Here is a 24106-nt window from a genome sequence, read left to right on the forward strand (position 1 = left end):
AGCACGTGCACAAGGTTCGAAGAGGACCACGACTCTCTCTGGGCCCTCCTTTGCCCATCACAGGCCAAGGGACATCCACTAAATCTACACATATTTCATAACTATTAGCAGAGACCGGATTTCCAGACCCTTTCAATGCACAAAGCTATGGGCGAGGTTAACAGGGCGTGTGAGCCACCCGCTGTCCTTACTGACCTATTTGGGCACCTACTTGTAACACACRAGATTGAAATTCTTCTGTGTCTCTTATTTACATGCTCACAAAAAAAAGACATAAGAATAATCTAGGATATAGCAAACAAAACACAGTGTTTACAGAAACTTTGGTATTGCTGAGGGTGATGGTGCTGTAGAGATCTGCTACAAAACCTTAACCTCTGGCTAAGCAGACCACAGATGCTGCACACCTTCTTCATCCCAGCAAGCCACCACTGAGTATATTTGAGGATAATTTGTGATTCAGTTTCCTTTTGGGGAAAACTTAGCAAATCTCCCAGTAAAGAGGTGAGGCAAGCTGAGGTTTGGCCAAGGAAAACAAGGGTAACGGCAAGGTTACAAGCTGACCGGTTCAGTGGTTTCCTCCCTGCACAAGTCCCACAGGTGCTTTGCACTGCAGAGGACTCAGTTTCTACTCCAACATCTGCATGTTCGAATCTGCTCTGAGCACTGTCATGGAGCAGGTGTCGTGAGAAACACTGAAACATTTATTCCTCATTCTTGCTTTATAAAAGGATCAAAATGCTCAGCATAGTAACAGTTCAAAGGTTTAGCAGTCCGACATCCAAATACTAGAACAAAAAGATATACGACGGCAAGCTTAAAACATGAATACTAAAAGCAGAGAAGGCAGGGGAGGTAAAAGGGGGAAAAAAACTATACTACCTGTGTTATACTGTGATGGACCAGTCCTGTTCTGGGATGATTTGTGAACATATGAAAACCACCACATTGCCCTGGTTATTTGCTCCCTGTATGAACACATTTGCTCAGTTCAGCAGGGGGTTATCAGAAAAAGCACAGCAGAAGGAAGAGAAGCCACATTTTATGGTTCTTGATATAAAAAAAAGGAGATCTTGAGCTCAGTTACTTTTACCCCTGCTCCCAGCCAGCCTGCGGCTTGGTTTTGCACGGAAGAGCCTGAGCCTCCAGACGAGGGACGACGGCCAGTGGACATGGAGGTCTCACCCTGCCGAGACGGGGTAGGGACGAGAAACACAAGGGCAATGAGGGCTTTCACTGGCACACCGAGTTAACCCCAAAACTGGCTATTTCCAGTGTATCTGCATATCGCACACCTGTCTTATTAGGAAACGTATTTGTGGCAGTAGTCTTCCCAGGCAATTAGGCAATGACATACCCTGCTTTGAAGGACACTCGAGGCCAGTAAGCAGGACCTCCGGTTGCATTTATTTAACAGGGTCACCCGTTCCTGTGGCTGATGACCTTTAAAATGTCAGGCTCCTCATTTAGAAAGTAACAACTGGTTTTGAAAAGTTTTTAAGTGCCTGTGTCATACTGGAGCCTTACAGCATATTTGCGGACGGTCCTTTGCGAGGCACATCCCCCACCGCTCGGTTCTCCTTGCCCTTTACTTCCCCTGGAGTCTCGGCGTTTATCATCTCCTCTGCTCACAGTGCTCTCGTTATGCCTGCTTTTATATTCCTTACTATGTAAGTGCCCACTTCTATAGCTTCAGTAACTTCTTTTCACTTAATTCTTCTTCCAGTTAAATACTACAAGACCATTTTTCCCTCTAGTTTCCAGATTTGACTGAGCAGGGACAGCATCCAAAGCCCCGACTCCCAGGCACTGGTTCGAAACCCGGCCAGGCRGTCTGTGCCTTCACATCGCTCCGTTTCGCCACGCCAAAGCGTTACAGATTCACGCGTGGTTCCTTCCTGCTCCTCCTTCTTCCCCTTCCTGCCTCTTATCCTCTTATCCCATCCCCCAAACACACAAGAGGTTGGTTGGTTTGTTTGTTTGTTTGTTTTACAAATCAATGATAAATCCAAAGTAGCTGTGTGTCTTCAATTTCTCTGAATTTTGGGGAGTTCCCTTGTCCAACCACAAAAGCCAGAAAGTTTGTGGGAAGGAGGTTAATGAAAGCAGAGATTTTGATGGAAACACATGCCTCCAGGGCCTGGGGCTTTAAAAACGATGACAAAGATGCCTCGCAGTACGTAGTGAAATCACACGGGTCGGTGAGACTGTTTTCTTCAAAGCCTGAAAACCCCTTTCCCTCTCCGTCCCATCCTGCAAGGCAACATCCAAGCAAGGCGGAAAGTCATCCAACATGCAACACGCTGTGATGGGCAGGGAGCTACAGCCAGGGCAAACTGCATCTTACTGCATCGGACAGTGCACCAACCCCTTCTTACTTGGCAGGACAAACGCTGAGAAGAGCCCGCGGTCACGCTGTGCCAAGCAGCAGCGGGCCATGGCAGCGGGCCTGGCGGTGCCCTGCCTCGCGGGAACGGAAATCCCCCCGTTAATCACCCGCAGAGGGCAAAAAGGAATCCCTCCACGCTCTGCGGAGAATAATAAACTGCCAAGCGGGTGCAGACGTTTCCTCCTAGCAGACATGTCTATACGGATTAAGAAGGCTGAACGTGTGTTATACTGTGAGGACCCTATTACTGTAAATATCCCGGTTTCGGTTAATCTTGGACTGTTTGCTAATATAAATTGAACCTTTTTAGAAACTGGGGACAGAGGTGGAAGGAAGCGGAAAAAAAGAAACTGCTGTACTAAAAAAGAGAAGGAAGGAGAAGTAGCCTGACTCAACAGAGTGCTGCGTGTTTGAAAGCCAGCAAACCAGCCAGCTGGAAGAGTAACATCTCCGCGACGAACAGAAAACCTTTCGGAAAGGAAAGCAAGTCTCAGCACACAGCAGTTAGTGGCCCGGGTGCRGACCTGTGTTTTGGTGCTGACACGATACAGCAACGCTTAACCAAGCAGCCAAAGCGCCCGGCGGGCTGCCGCGAGGCACAGGCTCCGTGGGGCTGCGCGCTCAGTCACTTGGGCTCAAAGCAAGGAAATCCCGCGTTTATACGCCCAGCACCAGAAGTGCCTGGAAGCCACCCACTCTGGTCATCACCGATAGCGGTGCCCCAAAATCTGGCTCCTTTCACAGCCCGAGGTTAGGAAGCAGCACGAGTAACAGCGGGGGGGAAGCGCTCATGTCTGCTTGTGCCGCGCTGGGAGCACCAGGATCCAGCTAAGGCAGGACCTTGGCAGCAGCAACCAGCCTCGGATCCAAAACTGAAACCCGGGCTGAATTGTTTCTTGAACTGGAGCCCAAATTGCACCATTCCTTTAAAGTTTTGCTGAAATCAAACAGGAACTCAGCCAGAATATCTTCACTCGCAGCTGGGCTCAGACCAGGATCCAGCTGAAGCGCAGGCAGGTTTGACTCTCTGCACTGAGGCTCCAGCAGGATCGCAGAAGAGAAACTGCTACTTTAAAAATAATTTGAAATCATCTCACTTACTTTCAAAACTTTCTGAAAGCACTGCAGGCTCTTTGCAGAACGACACGCTGCCTTCCTACAGGACAGAAAACCAGGCATAACACCAAAGACACCTGGGCTCCTAATGGCATGGGACTCACGTCCCATGCCCATGAACACCAATTTTAACTCTTATCTAACACATCCTTCTACAGAGAATTCAGCTATTCCTGTCCCCCAGATTTTTCTTGCTGGAAGTTATAGATCTGGATATATCATTGTTTTAGCTGCAGACATTTCTCTCCCCCTACAAGTCAGTAAGATAATTATTCCCCTCTCTCTGATGTATGTTATCTAGTAACCCACGGATTTTAAAAGGGTGAGAATGATAATAGGAAGAAACAGATACGCATGATTTAGTGCTGTTCCTGGCCAATTGCCTGAACGTAGGCTGCCAGAACATATTTTCTCACAATTGTCTGGCACAAATTGCTAGTGAATTATAAGGATTATTTGCAGCAGTGTATTTGTTCTGGATTCAATTTTTGCCTTATTTAATTTTAACAGCTATAATAAACCATCTTCAGTAACTACGGCTGATCAGAAGAAGGTGCCTAATTAAACGTRGTTCTGGGAACCCCATGCTGCCTCGTGCTCCAGGCTGCTGGGAGCAAAGGGACAGCTGCCTGGACACCTGGGTGGGTGACAGCGAAGCAAAAGTCGCAATTTGTCCTTTCCACAGGTTCTGATTTGCTCTGCTCTCCCCAGCGTTTGCTGCCTTTGAGGGACAGTGATTAAACCGAGCGATTAAATCCCAGTGATTAAACTGAAAGGCAAACAAATGAAAGCCAGCTACCAAGGGAAGGGTACCCAAGAGGGTGCCAGCAGCAGATAACCTCCCGCCAAGAGAGTGAGACAAAGCCAAAGCTGTTTTAGACTCATTCACGGCAAAGGGGACCAGATCTTGCAAGCAAAATTTCAGGGTGGGCAGATGCAAAATGCACAGCCTGCTCTGCTGCCTGTCAAAGCCTCCCGTGCCCGGCACACATGGCCATCGGCACGTCTAGGCGTCCYCAGAGACAGCTACCCGTCAGCCGAGTCTCCAAAACCCAAAGTCAGCTGCACCCATTTAATCTGCTGGACCACTACAGCCGTCCAAGTTGCAACAAATCCTTTCCAAGCATTTTAAAATTTCATCTCTGCCAAAAAATAACATCAACAATTTAGCAAGAGGAATATCGATTTGCTGGATCTACTTGGAAAAGCTTCCTGGATACAACAGCATTAGATATTAATGAGGCAGATCAAAAAGTGCCCTGGGTGCTAAGCTGGCAATGTCAATCAATCCCGGCTTGCCTTTACAGCCGGCGCCTTGGTGCTTTCTCCTGCGGCGCACTGCTCCTGCGTAGAGATCTTGCTGCAGATAACCTCCTGTCCCCGGCAAATCTCTGCTGATGCCCAATCTCTCCTGAAACCAGAGCAYGCTGTTACAGAAGAGTGGGCCAGCGTGCAAGGCAGCACCTCCGAGCTGCTCCCCGTGGCGGGCGCAGCTCCCCGTCCCCCCGGTTAGAGCCCTCTATCTGTTTCCCTCCCTGCAGGGAAAAGCTGCGCATGTTACACCAAATTCTTCATGCCCATGAACCTCTCGAGGCTACAGCGCAGTTTGGCCTTCTCTTCCCTTCGGTGCCTGCTACCTCTCACATGAGCGTTGCCGCTAAGACTGACCACTGCAGTGTCTCCAGCGGTGTCAACGTCTCCACCGGACGAGGGACAGGGAGGAGGTTTTGGTGTTTGTGCTGTAAACTCAGCACGGAGAGACGCTGGGTGAGTTTTACACCAGGACTGACCTGTACGCAAGGGAAATAAATGAAAGTTGCATTTCGCCCTCTGGAATTGCAGCAGCCACAGCTCTCCAGGCCAGCTGGAAGCATCCAGGGATTAGTCCATCCTCCAGAAAAGCCAGCGCAAGAGCCACCACTTTTAARATATTACCAATAAAGCTCACGTTTTTTGGCTAGAGATCATAAGTAGCTAATAGCTCCATAAATGTTTCATAGTGCCCTTTGCTGGCTGTCATCAGGCCACGTGAACACATTTGCTATGCAGCGCCCAATTAAATCGCTCAACTTTGGCTCCAGAAGGAAATTTCTTCTAAAAGTCCTCTTGGCTAATTGAGACCTTTTCAAAGTCCCCTTTGGAAACCRTGATCCCTTTTTCCCACCCTCCGCAACTTGTAACGAGGCCATTAAAGCTGTCACCAGAATATACCCCATTCACTTCTGTGCAGCCTGAAGTCTCTAATGAGGGTTGCAGAAGAAAAACCACATCTCCTAACCCACAGAGAGAGGAAGAAGATAAACCTTGTCTTCTTCAGGTTACTTTGCATGTCAAACCTTAATTGGTGCACTTCAAAGCAAATCAGGAGTGTTTGAAAACACTGTCCTCCAGATCAGATATTCTGCTTCAAATTGCCAGGCTGAAACCATAACCTCTGCTTGATGTCTTCTCGCTTGATTTGTCATGGAGAGCCAGGCTCGGCTGCTTAGCCCTGACTCTCTTTCTGTATTTATTAAAGGAATTGAAATACCGGCCAGACCATTAGCAACTGCAACTCCAGCAGGCAACAGCAACATTCAAGGAGCCGTGGCTCCTCCAGCAAGATCTCACATACTCAGTTCCCTTTTCTCCCCCAAAGCAGACCAAAGAAATAGCAGTGGGAAGGACAAGGAGGAGCCGAGCCAGATCACCAAGACAGCAGCAGAAGTGCTCGAGACCAACATGCTTGGGCTCCCCATCGCACTGCCCTTCCCATCACACAYGAGGCTCATCTTAAAAGAAACACTAAAGGCCAAAGGCAGATACACTGACACACTTCGTCAAGAAGAAACCTCCCGGCAGCAGCGCACAGGCTACTCCCTGCTGAAGGAGTGGAGGAGTCGCAGGTCCCTCCATGCACGAGCTCTCCATCACCCCGCGCCCACGAGCAACCATCCACCCCTTTCGCTCTGGTTTTGCCTATTCCAGGCGAGTTCAGCCCGGGACTGTTCCTTCAGGGGACGACTGTATTAATTAGAGTCCAGGCCCTAATACAGATGCTTCTCTCCTCTGCCAGCCTCGCGTTTGCCAAGCAAATTCCCAGAGAGGAGGAAGTTCAAAGCGAGCCCGGGTGGAAGGACACCCCACCGCCTGGCACCCCAGACCACGGTCCAGCAGATGGTGAAGGTCACCTCAGGGCTCCAGGGCTGATACTTTGGGTCTGACAGCATCAAAGACAACTCTTCGGGACATTTGGATGAGCAGGGAGGTTTGTGAGCTTGGGCAGGCAGATCAGGGAGCAAGCAGCAAGCAGGCGTTACGGTCGCAGGGCAGTGAGGACCACAAGCTGACACACGTGCTTAAAGGCGGCCAAATATTGGGCGATGCTGACTTTTTTTTTTCTTCTTTTTTTTGCTATTCTGGCTGCCAGTTCTGCAGCACAAGRGCGAGTACGCGAGTGATTGTCCCAAACGCTGCAACTAGTCCAAACTTCCCTGACCTCATTACAGGGATTTACATAACAACAGTGCGGAGAAGGGGGCATCGGAAAGCTGCACAGGCTCATCAGTGGGTTTTGTTCCTCAAAAAACTCAGTATCTGCTTAGTGGGTGGCAGGACTGAAAGTTCAGAATAAACCACTGCCAAATGCTTTAAACAATTTCCCGATAAATCTGCCTGCGGATTAGTAGAAGACGTCCACCGCCTTTCGACTGATTTGTACCTTGAATAAGGAGGAAGGGGCACTGCGTGTTACCAGTTAGGCCTAGGAGCTGTCAGAGAGCAACTAAAGCATCAGCAAGCTGGTTGCCTGAAAGGCCAAGCTCTCTCGTGGTTTAAACAGGGCAGCTTTTCTAGCTGCGGATAATCCCTGGCGTAGGCAAGGCTCCCAGCCGTGCCCAGGCAGGCGGCCGTTGCACGCTGCGCGGGAAACGCTCCGACGGACGGGGAGCAGCTCCGAGACCCACAGCGCCCAAATTACCCTTAATCCAGGAGGGCTTTAACCTTCTGCCCTGGTGGCCTGCGCCCTCAGCAGGGGAGAGCTTTAAGAACAGGACAGGCCCAGCAGCGCTATAGAGCGATGGACCGTAAACTAATGTTGCGTAGAAACAGTTGGACATGAACGTTGCTGTTGGGGAAACTAAGCAGGGAAGCTCTTGGGGAGCTCTTGCTGGCTCTTGGGCCGGCGTTTTTGAGGAAGAATTAAGTGTTGCATTGGCCACGCTGTTGGCTTGACTTCACATGGGAGTTTCTGAGCTGGATCCAAACCTGGTCTGGCCTGTTTAAACCTTGCCCTAGGTTAAGGCCAGCCCGCTGCCTGAGCACCAGCCTCCAGCACATGCGGTTAAGGGGTCCCTGCCCAGCGGCGCTAACCCTGCGCGCACGCACGCTTCGAAGTCTGCTTTGCCGAACGAAGGTGGTTTGGCTAAATAAGACGAAGATATATRCTTGGTTCTAACACGCATTTGCTAGCAAGAGGTGATGTGACAAGACAAGCAAGCTCTAAGAAACCTCGKCTCTTCACCCCTGCTGAGGCGTGGTGGGAACCAGACACCCAGGGAAATGAAAAAGCAGCCCTGAGAGGGCACGAGCAGTTGAGAAGTTTGTATCAGTAACAGCAAAGACAAAAATTAAGCCCCGATTCAGCACGCTGTAAGTTTATGGGTTTAAAGGGTAGACGAAAGTACTGGCACGTCTAGTGACAGCYTGCAGAACGAGCCCAACCGTCATCTTTTACAATAGCTACATTATCTCAAAATTCATCTGGTTGATGGGTTTATTATTTTGGGAACAGTATGTCCTGATTTAAACAGATGTCATTGCTTCAAGACCGTGTGCTGTGAACTTAAGAATTTGGAAAGACAGCTGAGTATACGAGAGAGAGCTAGAAAAGTCTTGTCGTACACAGGAATCCAAGGAACTGAAAGTGGATCCAAACTTTCTGTCATTATCCAGTTCTACAAGGTGCTTTCTGACCATCACACAGAAGCTAGACTATACAAATGCAAAGGTTTTTTTGTTATTGTTGGGATCTTTTTTTAAAAAAGTAAATCAATCAATTCAGACCTGGTTATATGATCACAGAAAAGCCGACCAGATTTAGCCATATTTTGAAGACCTGATTCATCACTGCATTTTTCTACTTATATGTGGGTGGCTGCTAATAATGTTTTTATTATGCAAGAATTATAAATATTCTCACTTAGAACTAATGATTTAATTTGGATGCCCCAGCAARATATGAATAGCTCAAGGTTTTCCATACGTGTGAGGAGCAGGAGGCCAGTGGAAGGTAATCACCCTGGCCTGGAAGGCAAGTAGTTTTTGCCGAGTGGTAACTCATTAGCGACATGCGCAGGCAGGGGACGTGAGGCTCCCGGGAATTCACGGTAAGAGCACAGATTTCAAATCAGCAGTCATGGTAGGGCGAGTTGTGKGTATGGAGTATTTCTTCCCTCTCTAATATATAACATGAAGATATYGCAGCCCTAGTCTGGCATCTTTTTAACCAAAAGGAAGCTCTGATGAAAGGACCCAAACTAGGATGACTTCATCTTTCCTCCTGGATGCCTTAGCGCCTTGTTAGTGAAGTCCCAGCTGCTTGCTATCATTCAAGTCCTGTGCAAATGTATTTTTGGAAGAAGCCTTAATTTGACAGGGGGAGGGAGGCAAGAGAAGTATTTCAGGTCTTAAAACCACCTGGTTGATCAATTACTATGCTAAATTCCAATCAAGCACCTTTCTAAAAGTGCTTCGATACATTAACAAGGCAGTTAGCAATAGATGCCTGCTATTTTTAAACTCGGAGCAGCTACAGAACGAAACTTTTCTGCACAACAGGCAGATGCTATAGGAAAACAGCGGCGGGGAGCGCAAGCCGGACGGCGCGGGGCCCTTGGACGTCCACCAGGCGCGGGAAGGAGCAAGGCACCACCACCGCAGGAGGCAGGACCCCCGAGGAGCAGGAGAGGGCCCGTGTTGCGTGGCCACCTGCGGAGGACAGCGCAATGCCGTGCTGGTGCCACGGTCCCGGCCTCCGGAGCGGGAAGTCCCTCCTCGGACCTCCAGCCGCAGCAGGACCAGGGCAGGTTATAGGCACCACCCTGCTGCCTCCATCCTGGCAGAGGTGAGCAGAGTTTTTCCAGTTCTCTGTGTTCGTTAGAGGTGGTCAAAATCCTTTGGGGGGGAAATTCCTACTTAGGAGGCGTTTATGACATGCCGCAGTTCTTTAATATATCAAACTGGGGCCGAGAGATGTGCCTGAAGCTTTTTTTTTCTCCTCACTTGTTTTCTTCTCCTTTTTCTCCTTCTCCCTTTTCCCAGCTCATGAAGCTTGTGAGCTCCACAGGCCAAATGCCTTACCAGCCCCAGCAAAAAGCAATCAGGCAAAGCAACGCCTCTCGTTTGTACTGAAGCAGAGGCGCTTGCTTTACTCCCAAGGGCACAATCCTGCTGACGGCTAAAAAGCCTCCCTAGGCTCRTTACGCTGCTGGTGCCCAGCAAAGACACTTATGTTCCCTGCTTGCGAGCTGCGCTACACGTGCCCCCATCGCTCACACTGCAAACAAGAGTAGATGCTTGCTAGGAGGCTTGCAACGGTGGGACATACAGATCTCTGCTTAAATCTCCTTTAACGAGATCCTAAGTGATTCTTAGATGCCTGCGTGCAACAATTTAAAGGACGAGCCCTACAGGGACAGGGATCGCCGCAGCTCCAACCAACAGGCCCTCTCTAACTGGCCAGTCCCGACTGATCTTCCAGATCAACTACAAATTGAAACCTTCACCCAGAATTTGCACTCCAGCTCTCTGTGTTAAACTTCTAAGTGAAGTTAGTTTAATCCACGCTCTGACTTCATTGTATTTCCTACCAGATAACAGCAAAAGCCATTCAAGAGAGCATGCACTGAATGACTATGCTCCCCTCCGCATCTTCCAGCACGCRTCCGAGCACACACTCGATGATCAATCCACACTGCCATAGCCCGTTTACAGCTAAGAGCTGCTACGTGGACAAGTCTTACTTGCCATTACACTGAATTAATGGGGTGCTGAGTTTTGGTCCCTAAAATGCCTTCACCACATCCAACCACCTTCCCGTTGCTCTGCCCTTTGAGGGCTTACACAGCGGTGGCATTTTCCAAGGCTGCAGTTACAGGTAATTCATTATTGCACTCTGGAAAACAGCTCGATGCCTCCTGACTGTCGTTTCGGGAATCTGCATGCTGAACATGCTACGAACTTACCGACGGCATGTTCTGAAAACAAGGTGCCTTCCAGCACCGCTGCTGGAGGCAGGGTTTATTTGCTGCGAGTAGCARCGCTTTGGTCTCGTTTGCAGCGTGCCGCCCACCTGGCGCTCCGCTCGGCCGTTTTGGTTACCACAGCTAACGGCAGCTTCTTGCCCTCTCAGCATTTCCTAAGCTGGCTGCTATAAAGCCAACGGCCTAATCACTGCCGCATTTAACACCACGAACACGGTACGTTCCCAGGATGTGACAAATAAAGCAGATGGAGAAGTGCAACGGTCGGGGCCAGTTCTTGCCACAGAACGCGGAAGTCACGGGAACAGCAATAACGGGAACGGGCGATGCTAATTAAACTGCGGTGCTAATCTCAACCCCCAAAACGGGAGAAACGCTGCACCCCGGCAAACTCAGCCTGCCGTATGCAGGGGCTTTCTAGCTACCTTCCRAGCTCGTGGCACCACCTCTCCTCTGCACCTCTCCTGCTCCGCGGCCGAGGTCCACAGGGGCAGGGCGCTCACCCAAGCCAAGAGCCACCAGCTGCTCAGAGCAGACGGAAAAGATGCTTCCTCGGCGYGTCCAGCTGGAGATGCCTCCACGAGATGGGGCTGCCCGGAGGGCTTTCTGAGCAGAAAGTGCTTGGGGAGGACAACTCAACGAGCCGCCGTCAGCCTCAGCGCTGAGAGGAGCGGTTTGTTTTCCCGTGTGGGGCTCGGCGCTACCCGCCCCGGCCTCCTGATGGGTTTTTCCATGAACAGATCTGGGAATTACATCAAAGACACGGAAAGAAACCACAGGATTCAAACTGGACGTAGTTCATGTTTAGCTGCACTAAAGCCGTTGGAGCTGGGCGGCTGCAGTGACTGGAGATTCCCAGATAATAAAACTCAGGTTTTTGTGAAGCAATGTTTTTATAGCTAATCATTAGCAATTAGGCTGTTATGTCAAATAAAACTGTCTTAACCTTGCAAAGTGATTGCGGGGCTATTTAACATATAATTGATTAACAGCTTTCTAATGAGAGGATTAAAGAGCACAGTAGATAACTCTCTGATGATCAACAGCTCTGCTTTAAGAGCTTAAAACAACATACCTCAATTTTCCTACCACATGCCAATTAAACGATTAAGTATTGTTTACTGGGACCGGGAGGATTACAAGACTGTAGGTGGATTTATTAGCAGAGAAAGGAAAAACACTCCTACACAGAAGAGAAAAATTCTTTTGAATGACTAACAGCCATGCCCCTGCAAAGCACAGCTAGAGCTAGCTAAATTATTCCTTGTCGAAAGGTTATGCCCCAGCACTTCTTCCTTATTTTCAGATCATTTGGCAGCTTATCCAGACCTCGCCGATGTCTTCCTCATTTCAAGGTGTGCTGTCTAGAYGCTTTGCTCAGTTTATCTTATAGCTGTATGGCTTGTTGCAGCTGCTGGGTGTTACGTCTGGGGGAAAAGCGGGGGAATTAACTCACACGAGCCGCGGGGTCCCACTCCCGCGCTGGGACCGGCGAGCAAGGCGGCTTTTGCCAGGCAAGAGCCGCTTCGTTAGACATCTCCCGGTACACGGAGCGACTGAATCAAATCGCCTGGAYGCGAGTGCACGAACACGGCAGGAACAGTAACGCGTCTCAGCGCCCTGCACCAAGAACACCCAGTTTTACGTGAATTAACAATTTATTCTGCAGAGCTTGGGGGCGATGAGGAGGGGTGAGGCTCTTGGACGCGCGCGACCAGGCTCCGCAGGTACCACGTCCGGACCAGCCACAGCGYGTGAACGCAGGCGCACGCTGCTTTTACCAGGCCCAAAAGGCTTCCAGGTTTAAGACCTCTTCCGCCTGAAGCCAGCCGCACGCTGCACGAGACGACTCCGTCGCTTATAACGCGAGCCGAGGCAGCGGCGAAGGAGGGCGCGCGCTGCGAGCTCCACGGGAGAGCCCGCTGCGTGYGAGCCTTTGGGAGCCGACTGGAGCAGAGCGGAGCATCCGAAAGCCGAGCTCGGAGCCGCTCTCCTTTAACCGCCGCTGCGCTGGCCGGCTCAGCGCCGTCCAGCTGAACTACAAGCAAAAGCTGAGGTCTCCCTCGCATCTTTTTCCCGATTCCGTAGCGCTCGCTCTTGCCTGTGAGAACGGCTTTACCACGGAAAGTAAGAGTTGCCAACTTTGGGGGAAAGCTGCCGGCGCTGCCTTCCTGGCGGCTTCCGGGCCATTTTTAGCAGCCTGTCCGGAGCTCGGGGCCCCTTCCAGTCTCCCGGGATCCAGAGACTAACTGAACAGTGTAAGATCTGCCCTTTCCTTCTCCAGGGAAGGGCTGTTCACGGCAGGCGGCTCTCTCCCGCGCTGAGACCCGAACGCGGCAGCCCGGTGCTTCCCCTGTCCCCCGCAGAGGCGCCGGCAGAGGGACGGCGGGGCTGAACTTCAGCGTTTCGGGACAGGGCTGCCGCGGAGCCCCCTCTGCCGTGCGTGGTAAGGAGAGGGAGAGGCGCGTCCCGCGTGTCCCGCGCGGCCATCGCCGCTCCCCGCAGCGGTGGCGGTGCCGCCTCGCTCGCTCGCACAGCAGATGTTGCAGCTGGTAAGCGAGCAGCCGGAAATCGGGGAAATATTAACAGCTTTTCCTGTTGTGTGAAACGCTGGCTGCAAAGCTGTCTGGCAGCGCCCGCGGGCTCCGCCAGCAGCACGACGGGGGAAGCCTGCCGGGAGGCGAGCGGGACCACAGGCCTCTGCGCCGCCCCGCGCTCACGGCCGGGGCGGAAAACCCCGGGTCCCCCCTTAGCGCCAAACGGTCCGTCCCGGCACAGCAGTGCCAGGCACGGGGACGGCTCCTTGGCCAGAGGTCAGCGTGGACGTCCTGTTTGGGGTCCCTGGCCCCGGGAGGGCGCGTTTGCCGGGCAGGCGAGCAGCCCCGCACGCCTGCACCAGGGCGCTGACCTCTGCCACGTCGCTCACGCTCCGACTCCCTCCAGTCCAATGAGCAGGACAAGAAAATGCTTGGAAACGTTGCGCCGTATTGCAGCGGCCGGTTGTCGTCTCCTTCGTGCAAGGTTGCAGCGACGCAGCCTGCTGTTTGCAGCCACTAGCTCTGGTCTTGCAAAGGGAGGAAACGACGGTGGAGGAGCTGGACTTGTTTGTCCTGAGATGAGGGCAGTGTTTCGGGGAGCAGGGGAAAATAACGGGTTTGCCCTTGCTAGCAGAAATACCTGGTTTGGCCTCCGCCTGTTGTTCCTGCTAAGACACAGGAAGATGACTTTTTGCCTGTCATTAGTGACAGAGCATAAGGTATAAGGTTGCAAAAACAGAAGGCTCAGACGGGTTTCAGCAGTAGGGAGTGAACTGGCCCCCAAAAAGCGCCAGCTTTCAACAGGTAAATCTGCCTTCTCGGATGCTCCACCACCGGAAAGGACCAAGCAAGGCCAAAGGCTGCAGCTTGTCCTGCTCCCAGGTTATCACCCACGGCRCAAAACAGATTTGTGTCTTGCTGCTGGCACCTGCCAAATTCGGAGACCTGTCCCTGTGCTGAGGGACCATAAAAAAGTTAATCCCCCACAACCTTGTGATATGGTGTAAAACCCTAAATGACAGGTTTCCATTCCTCGAGGGGTTGGAGGGACACGTCTGTCCCCCCTCCCAGTCAGCAGGGTCCCTCTGCTACGCGGCCATGAGAAAGGAACACCCAGGCTTCAAGAATAACTCCCAAGCTGCTCTATTCGCACGTCCAGACAAAACATTAACAAGGTTTTGTACTTCTCCCAGTTCTGATTCTTCAGTCCCATTGCAGCTGTTACAGAAGTAACCAAATCAGACTAAAACAGAGGCCCAGCATCATTCAGCTGAGGTGGGAAAGCAGCCACTGAACCTAACTACAACCATTTGAGCTTTGCTCAGCGGAGTAGCAGGTGTTACCGAAGAAAATCACTGCTTGGCGTTCAGCTGTTGTGCACAGGGGGAAAAAATGGAAGTTGCAGACTGGAAATTCGGAAGTTACCTCCTGCGGGAGGGAGGCCAAACACGGGCTTAGCTAGGAGCGGTTTCACCGGTCTAACTTTGGAGCGGCACCGTCAACTTCCAAATGCGACGGTAACAGCTAAGCCCCGAATTTAGCTCGGTGTCTGCCTGCAGCAAAGATGCTGACGATTGCAGAGTAAAAACCCCATCAGAATGACTTCTCCTGATTTGGAGCAAGTGTCAGGTAAGGCTTGGTTAAAAGCTGGCAACTGCGGCCCTCGGCTCCGCGGGGCCAAGCAAAGAGCCAGCAGAAAGCACGCGGGGGCCTCTGCTGACGTGTCACCAGGCAAAACCCACCGCTCTGCCCTTACGCAGCGGTTAAGCGGCTGTGCGGCGACGAAGCGCGATGCTCTGGGTGCGCAGCGCACGAACGCGTTTCTCCCCGTGAGGTGCTCCGGGTATCGCCACCCGCTTCCCGGCAGCCCCCTCCGCCTTCGCCTCGCGTCGCACAGCCAACCGGGGCTCTCAGCCTCGTGACGGGAGGAATTGCATATCTTACCGCAGCGCCAGCTTTTGTTACCAAATGCCCACCTAACCGGGCATTTACTGCTCGTGTGCCAGCTGGCTCGCAGCAGCCTTCACCGCTCTTTACCTGGGAGCGGCCATCACACCTGCGAGCTCATTCCAGAAACCTGGCGTCTCCTTTTTAAATCCAGTATGGGACAAATAGATATCCTCTCCGCTCCCACATGTCCCAGCGCACACAGTTTTGATGCAGGTTTAACTTTCCTGTGTACAACAGGGAAAGAGCAGAGGGTAGCTCTGGGGATTTTCACCAGGAGCTAAAATGAACATGCTTTCCAGGTGGATAGAGTTGTTCCTGGGGTTGGACCCCCAGGTGTCTTTCCCCATAACTGTCTCTCCTTTAGGGATCCCAAATCACGTCATGCAGAGCCCTCTGTGTTATTCCCYATCCAAGGCCACTACTAGGCTTCAGTGACGTTGCTCAGCTTTGGACAGGCAGAACCCGAAAATACCCATCAAGACATGTTGCTCTTTGATACAAGCACCCAACAACCCTCCAGCAACCAACCAGCTACTCATCTTCGCAAACTGGGTCTGTTTTGCAAAGCTATTCCAAAATTAACAATAGATGGATCCTCCGTTAGCACTTAGCTGCGTTTTTTTTAAAATGTTCCTTCGAGGCTTGTGAAATTGCCCCAAATCTGGCCGATCTTGCACGCTAGCATCACGTCCGTGCTGAGAATGCCTCAGCCACCCAAATACCATGAAACCTTTGCAAAGGCTCAAACCGTAGCGGTGTCACGCTCGGTAAACCGAATGACGCTTAAAACAACAAAGTTAGATGTTACTATCTGAAAAAAACAGTAATACTGACAAAAGTTTGATCCAAAAAAGTGACATGGAAAGATACAGACTTACCATTTTTGTCAGCTCTTCTGAAAATCTAGAATGAAAAGAGAGAGAGAATTTTTACTATGTTGTTTGACTTGAAGGGTTTTTTTGTCTTTTTTTTCCCCCCGGTTTCAGCGAAGCTGTTACCACCAGGCCTAAGCTCAGCCCAACCCCCGGGGCCCGGCAAGGCRTTGCAGCCCCCAGAGCCTCTCGGGTGCCTCCCTGCACCCGCCGGGCGAAGCGGGAGCCGCCGCCGCCGGAGGGGTGGCTGAAGGCAGGACTTTGCCGGGCCGGCGCCGCCGAGACCCTGCTTTTCGGACGCTCCTGCCAGAGCTGAAGTCCCCTTTGAACGGTTTTCCTCTATTATCAGCACTGTTTGGCTTGGGAATGAAAATAGAGAGAACACAAAATCAGACGGTAAATGCCTTGAGCGATTCCCCTATTCCCCGCCTCCCCTGCAGAAGGGAGCAGAGAGCACGGAGCCAGCAGAGGACAAACTCCCAGCCTGACCAAGCAGCGGCAAGAGCAGCCCAGCGAGCCCAGCTAACGGCTCCGGCATCGATAACGTCACCTAAGCTATGCTTCACAGCCCCGCGCTTCTGAAACTAATTATTTACAATTTTTTTATTTTTTTTTTCTGAAGCAAGTTTCCTGCGTGGGAAGGAGATTATATTTAGATTTAAGACTACAGCGTGGAGAAAACAGCCCACAGACAGGAATCAGGAGAAAACCAGCAATAACATGTATTACTGTGGAATTTGCCAGGAAGAAAGCCAGCAGAAACAACGGCTTTTTTTCCGACGAGTCTAATCTCAGGAATAGCCCCCTGACACAATGCAATTAATAGCGATAGCCTCTTGCAAGGGYGAAAATCCTCTAGGTTAGACTGACCATGAGCACAGGTTTTGCCATAAATTACTGAAAAACTAAGGTGCTCATAAACTGGGCAGGAAGGGGAAAACAGTAGCATCATCTCTCTGGACCTGACCCTATTAATTTGAGCAGGAGCAGAGGCTTTGGCTGCACAAAGAGATTTCCCTGCGGAGGGAATAAGAGCACCAGCAGGACAGAGCAGAGTCAGCCATGAAATGGGATCTCAGATTTTCTGGGTCATAAAATCATTACAAAAAAATATATATATCAGCGGAGAAACTGCTGCACCAAAAAAGGAACCCAAGAGACAGACTGAACCGCAGAATGTGCTATTTAAGTGCATATGGTTTAATTAAGCAACATTAATCATTCTTCTGCCCAAAGTGCTTCCCGGGCGGCACAGGGCAAAGCCGAGGGTGTGCGCTCAGGCTTAGGCAGCAGAACTGCAATCTCTTCCCGCTCCAGAAACCTTCCCTCGGGAGAGGTCTCCGGGGCCGGGGCTCGGGCCCATGCTCCGCGTCGCCCGTGCCCACCCGAAGCACCAACGCGTGCCCGATTCGGGGGCGCAGAGGGAGCAGGACCCCGTCGCCCACCCCAGCGGCCAGGAGCCTCTGCAAAACCTCCTTCCTTCTGGGGCTGACCTTCGTTTCGAGAACAGTTAGAAACGGGGGGGGAAATCCTGTCTATCTCTGTCCTTACGGACCTGATCAAAGCGGGGTTTGAAGGGCTGGCCAGACACGGGATGCCTCTTGGAAGGGGGCTGTTTGCCCTGCCTGTAGCGCCAAATATTCCTCTTCTGCTGGCTTGGACACCCCAGTTGCTCCCTCCCAGCGAGCCCTTCCAGACGGGGAACTTTTTCTTTCTAGATGCTGATTATTGCAGTTTCTTTTCTGTTTCATTGCCACATCCTTTGGTTACCGTTCCCGCTGCGCTGAAACAAAGACATTACATAAAATCTAATATAACAGCAGCAATATCTATTTTAAGGTGCTGTGGGAGACAGCCACCCCACTAAGCGCAACTGTCAGAAGGAGAGCAGAAAGGCAAAAATAATAGCTGAAAAGCGTAGCTTAAAGTGGGAGAAGGGCTCAAGCAATCCGTGGCACTCTGCTTGCACTGATGCTCTGTGGAGCCATCAACCTTGCAAGGAAGTCTCCGAGCAAAAGAAAAAGCAACTTTTTAGGGCCTTAACTCCTCTTGATATTCTGAGAAAGGATGACAACGGGATAATGAACTGGTTTGACAGCAGAAACTATCTGTAAACCAACAGGTTTATGAAAGGGCMCATAACTAGGCTTCCCCACCAAGGTTTATTTGACAGGATCAAGCTGTGTGATGTTCGCTGCTGATGAGCAAGATTTATTCTTCCAGGTTAATTGGACCGCCAAAAATTCGCACATAAAAATGAAGAAAAAAAAATTTTTTTAAGCAGGACTCCAGGAGTGAAAGCAATTTAAGACCAAATCCTTTGTCAACACAGACAGGCAGTATATCCAGGTCTGAACAACTGGAATGAACCTCAAGGGGCTGCCGAGACATAATACATTCGGCGATAATTTGGTAACGTTGCCAAAAGCACTTCTTATGTGAAAACRCAGGATTTGGACACTAGAGCAGCGGAAGCATGGCAAACAATAACGCCCTCCTACACACCAGCGGTGGCAAGAGKGCCAAAGTTTGGGTCTACCCTAGGTCCTGCCCTCCAGAAGGGGCTCTGGGAGAAGGCACGAGGCCGGACGCGGGAGGGCCACGAGGGGAGCACCGATTTGAGCCAGGGCCAAGGGAAAAAGGATCCCAAGGAACCGGGGAGGACGTGGGAGGAGGACCCCAGTAACATCACCGGCGCTAGGTTTGCTCAGCAGCGAAGTCGCTCGGGGCAGCGGCTGTGGGAGCGCCTTGTTCCACTGACCAGCCTGCGGATGCACACAAGCTCCGTCTTGGTAAGAGCCAGGAGCCTCTTACGAGATTTCCTCCAATAGCTTTTTTTAAAAACGCACGTTTTTGCTGTTCTCTCAAGAGACTACTACACATGTTTGGCTGGCAGAAGTAAAGCAATTTGAAATGCTAGCAATAATAATAAGCTTGGAAAAAAATGATGGGTTAGAGTTTAAACGTTCAGCTCCGCCTTCTCAAAGCCCTTGGATGAGAACCTGCTAGGCTGGAGGTTACTTAATTGAGGTTTTCTTGGCAATTTTATTAATTTCACCCAGGCACACCCCTAACAAGCCAAAGAATTATTACAGTATTTGCAGAGTTCATTATTCCTTTAGCAGCTTAGTATGATATTGATTTAAAATAGAGAGCACAACATTTAAAAAAAAAAAAATTAATCTGTCCACTACGTTCCTGCATTGCTGTAGTGCCTTCCCGTTCCTCTCGCTGCAAGTCTTCGCGGGGGCCGAGATGAGGCTTTCTGTCAGGTATGGCCTTTTGCTCTCTAATCCTGGGCACCCCTGGGAAACTGCTCCCTTACAGCCTCGCTGTATGTTGCTCTTTCTGGGGCTAATGCGCGTAAAGAGCGAGCGAAGCTTTGCGCTGCTGACTATAGCGTTAGATGTGATCAGGCTAACGGGCCGTCCCCGGACAGGAAAAAGGCTGGATTTGGGGGCTTCAGTCAGAAATACTCCGTTGGGGCGGAAACACTGTCCCGTCCTGAGCTGTTCGCCCTGCCCRGAGCGGGCTGCCGCAGAGCCGCAGGTCTCGTGGCATTGCTCCGCTCCTGAGYGGCAATCCGGGGGGTTTTGTACAAGTCACCAGCAGCTCTCGGCTGGCAAGGATGAGCTTTGCTACGAGGTGAGGACACGGCCAGCCTTGCATCGGAGCAACACCTGTCCAGAGCCCTCGGCCGCTGCTCTCCCGCCGTACCCAGCTCACGCACCCAGCTCTCCTACGGCCGCCGCGTTTCACTCGGCGAAGCAAGGAGGAAAACGAGGACACAACAAGGAGAGTGAATAAACCGAAAATAACAGAAGAAAAAAGGTCGGAGAAGGGGATTACACAGAGCTGACTGTGGCGAGGACAGTGTGACTAGTTGGGGCTATAGCGTGAACCGTCACTGACGGAGCAGTGGGAAAACSGTGCCAATTCCTCGCTCTCTATTTGCAATTGCCTCCTGGCACAAACCAAGTTCTTTCTATCTTCTGTGCAGGCACCTCCCTCGATTCCTTGGGGCAGAAGAAGTGTAAATCCAGGCTGGCCAGGTAGCACAGGCTGCAAGGAGAGCCACAGGCAGGAGAGCTAGCTAGAAAGTGATCCTGCTGGAGGAGGAAAGAGACACTCAAGGGTCAGAATCGGCCTCTTTCAGCAAGAGACAGAGCAGGTCAAACTAAAAGGCTCGTCCGACCTGAAATGGATAGCCCTGCTTTCTCAAGGGGCTTGTAAAATCAAGACGGAAAGCGATAGCCACAAGACCTTGTGTCACTGCGGACGAAGCCAGAAAGGAGGCAGAGTGACGCCCGTCGCAGGGCCATCACCAGCACCTAGGGCCGGTCCTTATTCTACCCGCCAAGAAGGACACGAGCTCTTTCCAGAGGGACCCCCCGGCACACCAGGCAGGGCACGCCTGCCTGCCACCGACCGGCTTTGACGCTCCCTGCAGTTCCCAGGTGCCCTGCTTCTACCGCGGGGCTCAGCAGCGAGCTCGGTTGCTGCGCTCCTTTTCTTCTAACGCACGGCAGAAGGATGGGGACGAAGGCAGGAGGAAAAGATGAGTAAGAAGAGCCTGTAAACACATATTGAAGTACTCCCAGATAGAGTAATACCCATCTGACTAGACATTTCCCACACCTCGGTATCCAATAACCTCCATTCTATATTGCACGTATATTCACTTGCACACAGCAAATAAGAACCGATACAGGTTTTCCGCAATATTTTCCTGAGTCTTGTGATATTTGCAGATTTGCTCTGGAATGGAAATGAAAATGGGGTTTTGTCCTCACGGCTGCAGGCAGAAGCCTGCGGAGGGTGTTTCCAGCAGCCCAGAAGGCAAATAGAGGATGCAGCATTACCACGATCCAGTATCAGAGGCTGCAGATAGGCACCAGCTACCTATAGCAAGTCACACACGCCRCCGCCGTGAGCGTTCGGCTCTTACTGCCGCCCGCAGCTGGGGCACCCTGGTGCAATGGCAACTCGAGGCGTGTGAGCACCCCAAACCGAATACTCGAGGGTGAACACAGGAGTCGCACACGTCCCTCGCTCCACCCCAAGACCTTCTGTTGATTTGACCGCTATTGCAACAGCKGCTCAGTAAATGCAGACTGATGTTTTCAAGGTTTCTAGAGGGAGACATCACCTCTGCTTGCTCTACCACCGCCATCTAAGAGTGTCTACAACTCAACAGTTTTACTTGCTGCCTATTTTAGGGAGTGCTTACTACTTACATATCTTCTCCATCAGTTTATTACCTGGGGTTTCAAAAAGTTAGCCTGCAATTTTAGCTATTCTTACACTCTGAATCCCTTGATTGAGCTGCACCAATAAACATTACTCAGTGTTTGGTGGGTTTTTTTAAATCCTTTACCTAAAAGGACACAAACAAAGAGAAGAAAAATACTGAAAAAATAGCCTTAAGCTAAGATTCATCCTCCAAGCAGCAGCATGCACATGGATGGTAGACACTAACTCCCAGTCCTATTTTATTATTCCTCAGCCCTCAGTTTTGCTACACAACAGCCACCGGTTTGCTCCTCCGGTGGGAGATTGGAGGGTAGGAAACCTCCTACCAACCCATCAGGCAGGCTCTGCCTCTGCCTCCTTTCCCTGCTCCGTGCCCGTACAGCGCTCCTGCGCCGCAGCACGGCACGAAGAGCGCCCGAGCCGTCATCAAGGGTGACACCAGGCAGACTGGGACGTAAGGGACCTCAAGGAGTTAGACGGGAAAGTACGTTCTCACCCCTGAGGATTCAGCATGAGCCTTGCTGCCCTCCTGTTAATGTGTGAAAGTCAACCTCAATGCACGCTCCCCTGCTGCTAAATTCTGTGTATTAAAGGCTGGTCTCATGGTGCACATGAAGAGCCTGGTATAGTAAAGCCGTAATTTGGAGCTTCTATTATAACTAGAGGGGAAAACAAAACAAAACAAAAAAAAAACAAAGAGAAGCAAGTTCTAAGGGAAAAGAAACCTCAAACCTTACATTTCCAACATCCGTTTCTACTTTCAGCAGCTCGGAAAGGACTCTAAGTCCCATTGTAACAGGGAAAAAGGATTGGGAGCTGCATGCCCAAAAGAAGTGTACCTTAAAGAAGGTAAAGTTGAACAGATAAGATACTGTCTTGGGAGAAAGACAGCCCTAACTCATGAAGCTTTTGAATAAACCAAATTGTTGCCTTCCAGTTGTATTTATGCTCTCAAGACAGATTCCAGCAATCTTAGGACAGGCTGCTGTTACACTACATGAAAATGGAGGGGGGAAAAAAAAAAAAAGAAAAAGAAAAGTTAACTTAAAAAACCTAAGTGCAATTGTTACTTTTGTCCTTTTCGCTTCCCCATTAAGTGGCATTTCTTTCCCACCTGCAGCAGCCTGCCTGCCCGTCCCGCTGCACGGGGCACGGCCACCGACTGCTYGCTCTGCTCCCCAGGCTGCTTCTGGCAGCTCGACAGATACAGCCAAGGCAGTTTACGTGAGGAACCGTAATGCCTATGAGTGCCGGCCGCTCACACACGTAACGAGTTGCGGACTCACCAGCCCATGCCAATGCCTACCACAGAAAGTGTCACACTCCAGCAGACTGTTTGGAAAACACAAGGGTTTGCCTGGAAGAGATGCTATTGCCTAACGCTCGGCCGGGGGAAGAGAGTGTGAGTTATCCTTTACTACAACCAATGCCATCAGTAGCTTATTTTTGAATCCACTACACTTTTTTTTTAAGCTAGAAGACTGCAAAACTGAAGATGTGTGTGCTTAATTATTAGATGCTACAGATGGGAAGACTATGTAACGGCACCGTTTGCACTCCAGTTTATTCCACCCCATTCTCCTAATCCCATGTAAGTGCAAAGAGTCTAGTTAAACCCCTAATTTGGGAGGTCTATAAATAACCACAGTTGAGGAGCCAAGCACACGCCTGCCTGTCCCCCAAACCCAGGTAAGGGATCCCCAGGTCTGATCCACTCACAGGCACCTGGGACTGTGTTGCCTGCCTCCCTCCTAACGGGTTCCCACAGCCGCAGCCCCTTGGGGGGCCAGACCCAGGGTGCACCCCCATATCCACCTGCCACGGGGTGCAGGACTGGAGGCAATGCAGGACCTAGGTGCATCACGGTGCCCAGCCAGCCTGGGGGATCCCGGAGTGCAAGACCAGGGAGGGGAGCGGGCAGGAGCAAGACACAGGGTGCACCCCCACGCCCAGCCTGCCTGAGCAACACCAGGGTGCAGTATCCAGGGTGCATGCCATGCCCAGCCTGCCTGAGCAACACCACGGTGCTCCCCCATGCCCAGCCTGCCTGAGGGACACCGGGCTGCAGGACACACTGTGCACCCCCATGCCCAGCCGGTCTGGGGGCATGTAGGACCCGGAAAATGGGATGCAGGAGCCGGAGTGCACCCCCATCTCCAGCCTGTCCGGGGGATGGGGGACTCGGGGATGGGGTACCCAGGGGGCACCCCTATGCCCAGCCGGTCTGGGGGACACAGGAGCCGGGGTGCATCCCCTTCCCCAGCCAGTCCAAGGGGTGCAGGGCGCGGGGTGCACCCCAACCTCAGCCAGTCCGGGAGATACCGGGGTGCAGGAGCCGGGAAGCCGCCACGCCCAGCCACTTCGGGGGACACGGGGGTGCAGGAGCCGGGGTGCCCCCACGCCCAGCCACTTCGGGGGACACCGGGGTGCAGGAGCCGGGAAGCCGCCACGCCCAGCCACTTCGGGGGACACCGGGGTGCAGGACCCAGGGCGCCCCCCTACCCCCCGCCGGTCCGGGGGACGCCGGAGCCGGGTGCCGCCCGCGCGCCGCCGCCCCGGGGCCAACTCACATCGAGGATGACCGAGGTGCCCTTCCTCGGCGCGGCGGCGCCCGGCTGCAGCAGCTGCCGCTCGGCGGCGGCGCCCTTGTCGCTCATCTTGGCGGCGACCCAGCGGAGCAGCCCGTCGAGCCCGCGCAGCGGCGGCGGCGGCGGCTTGCGCAGCAGCCTGTGCACGCCGGCCCGGCAG

At 51.9% G+C, this 24106-nt stretch overlaps 1 protein-coding gene across 1 annotated transcript in view; it reads right to left on the reverse strand.

Annotated features, from left to right (window-relative positions):
• Positions 1 to 24105, reverse strand: part of NECAB2 (N-terminal EF-hand calcium binding protein 2) — a gene marked incomplete at its 5' end in the record, with an annotated part of 123503 nt that extends 99398 nt beyond the window's left edge. Inside the window, 2 exons of the mRNA XM_026088158.1 lie at positions 16112 to 16136; positions 23929 to 24105. Of these exons, the coding sequence (XP_025943943.1) occupies positions 16112 to 16136; positions 23929 to 24105 (202 nt within the window). The remainder of the gene's footprint in view (positions 1 to 16111; positions 16137 to 23928) is intronic.
• Between the last annotated feature and the right edge of the window lies 1 nt (position 24106).

This window comes from Apteryx rowi, unplaced genomic scaffold, assembly GCF_003343035.1.
Source record: "Apteryx rowi isolate R43461 unplaced genomic scaffold, aptRow1 scaffold_755, whole genome shotgun sequence".
NCBI lineage: Eukaryota > Metazoa > Chordata > Aves > Apterygiformes > Apterygidae > Apteryx > Apteryx rowi.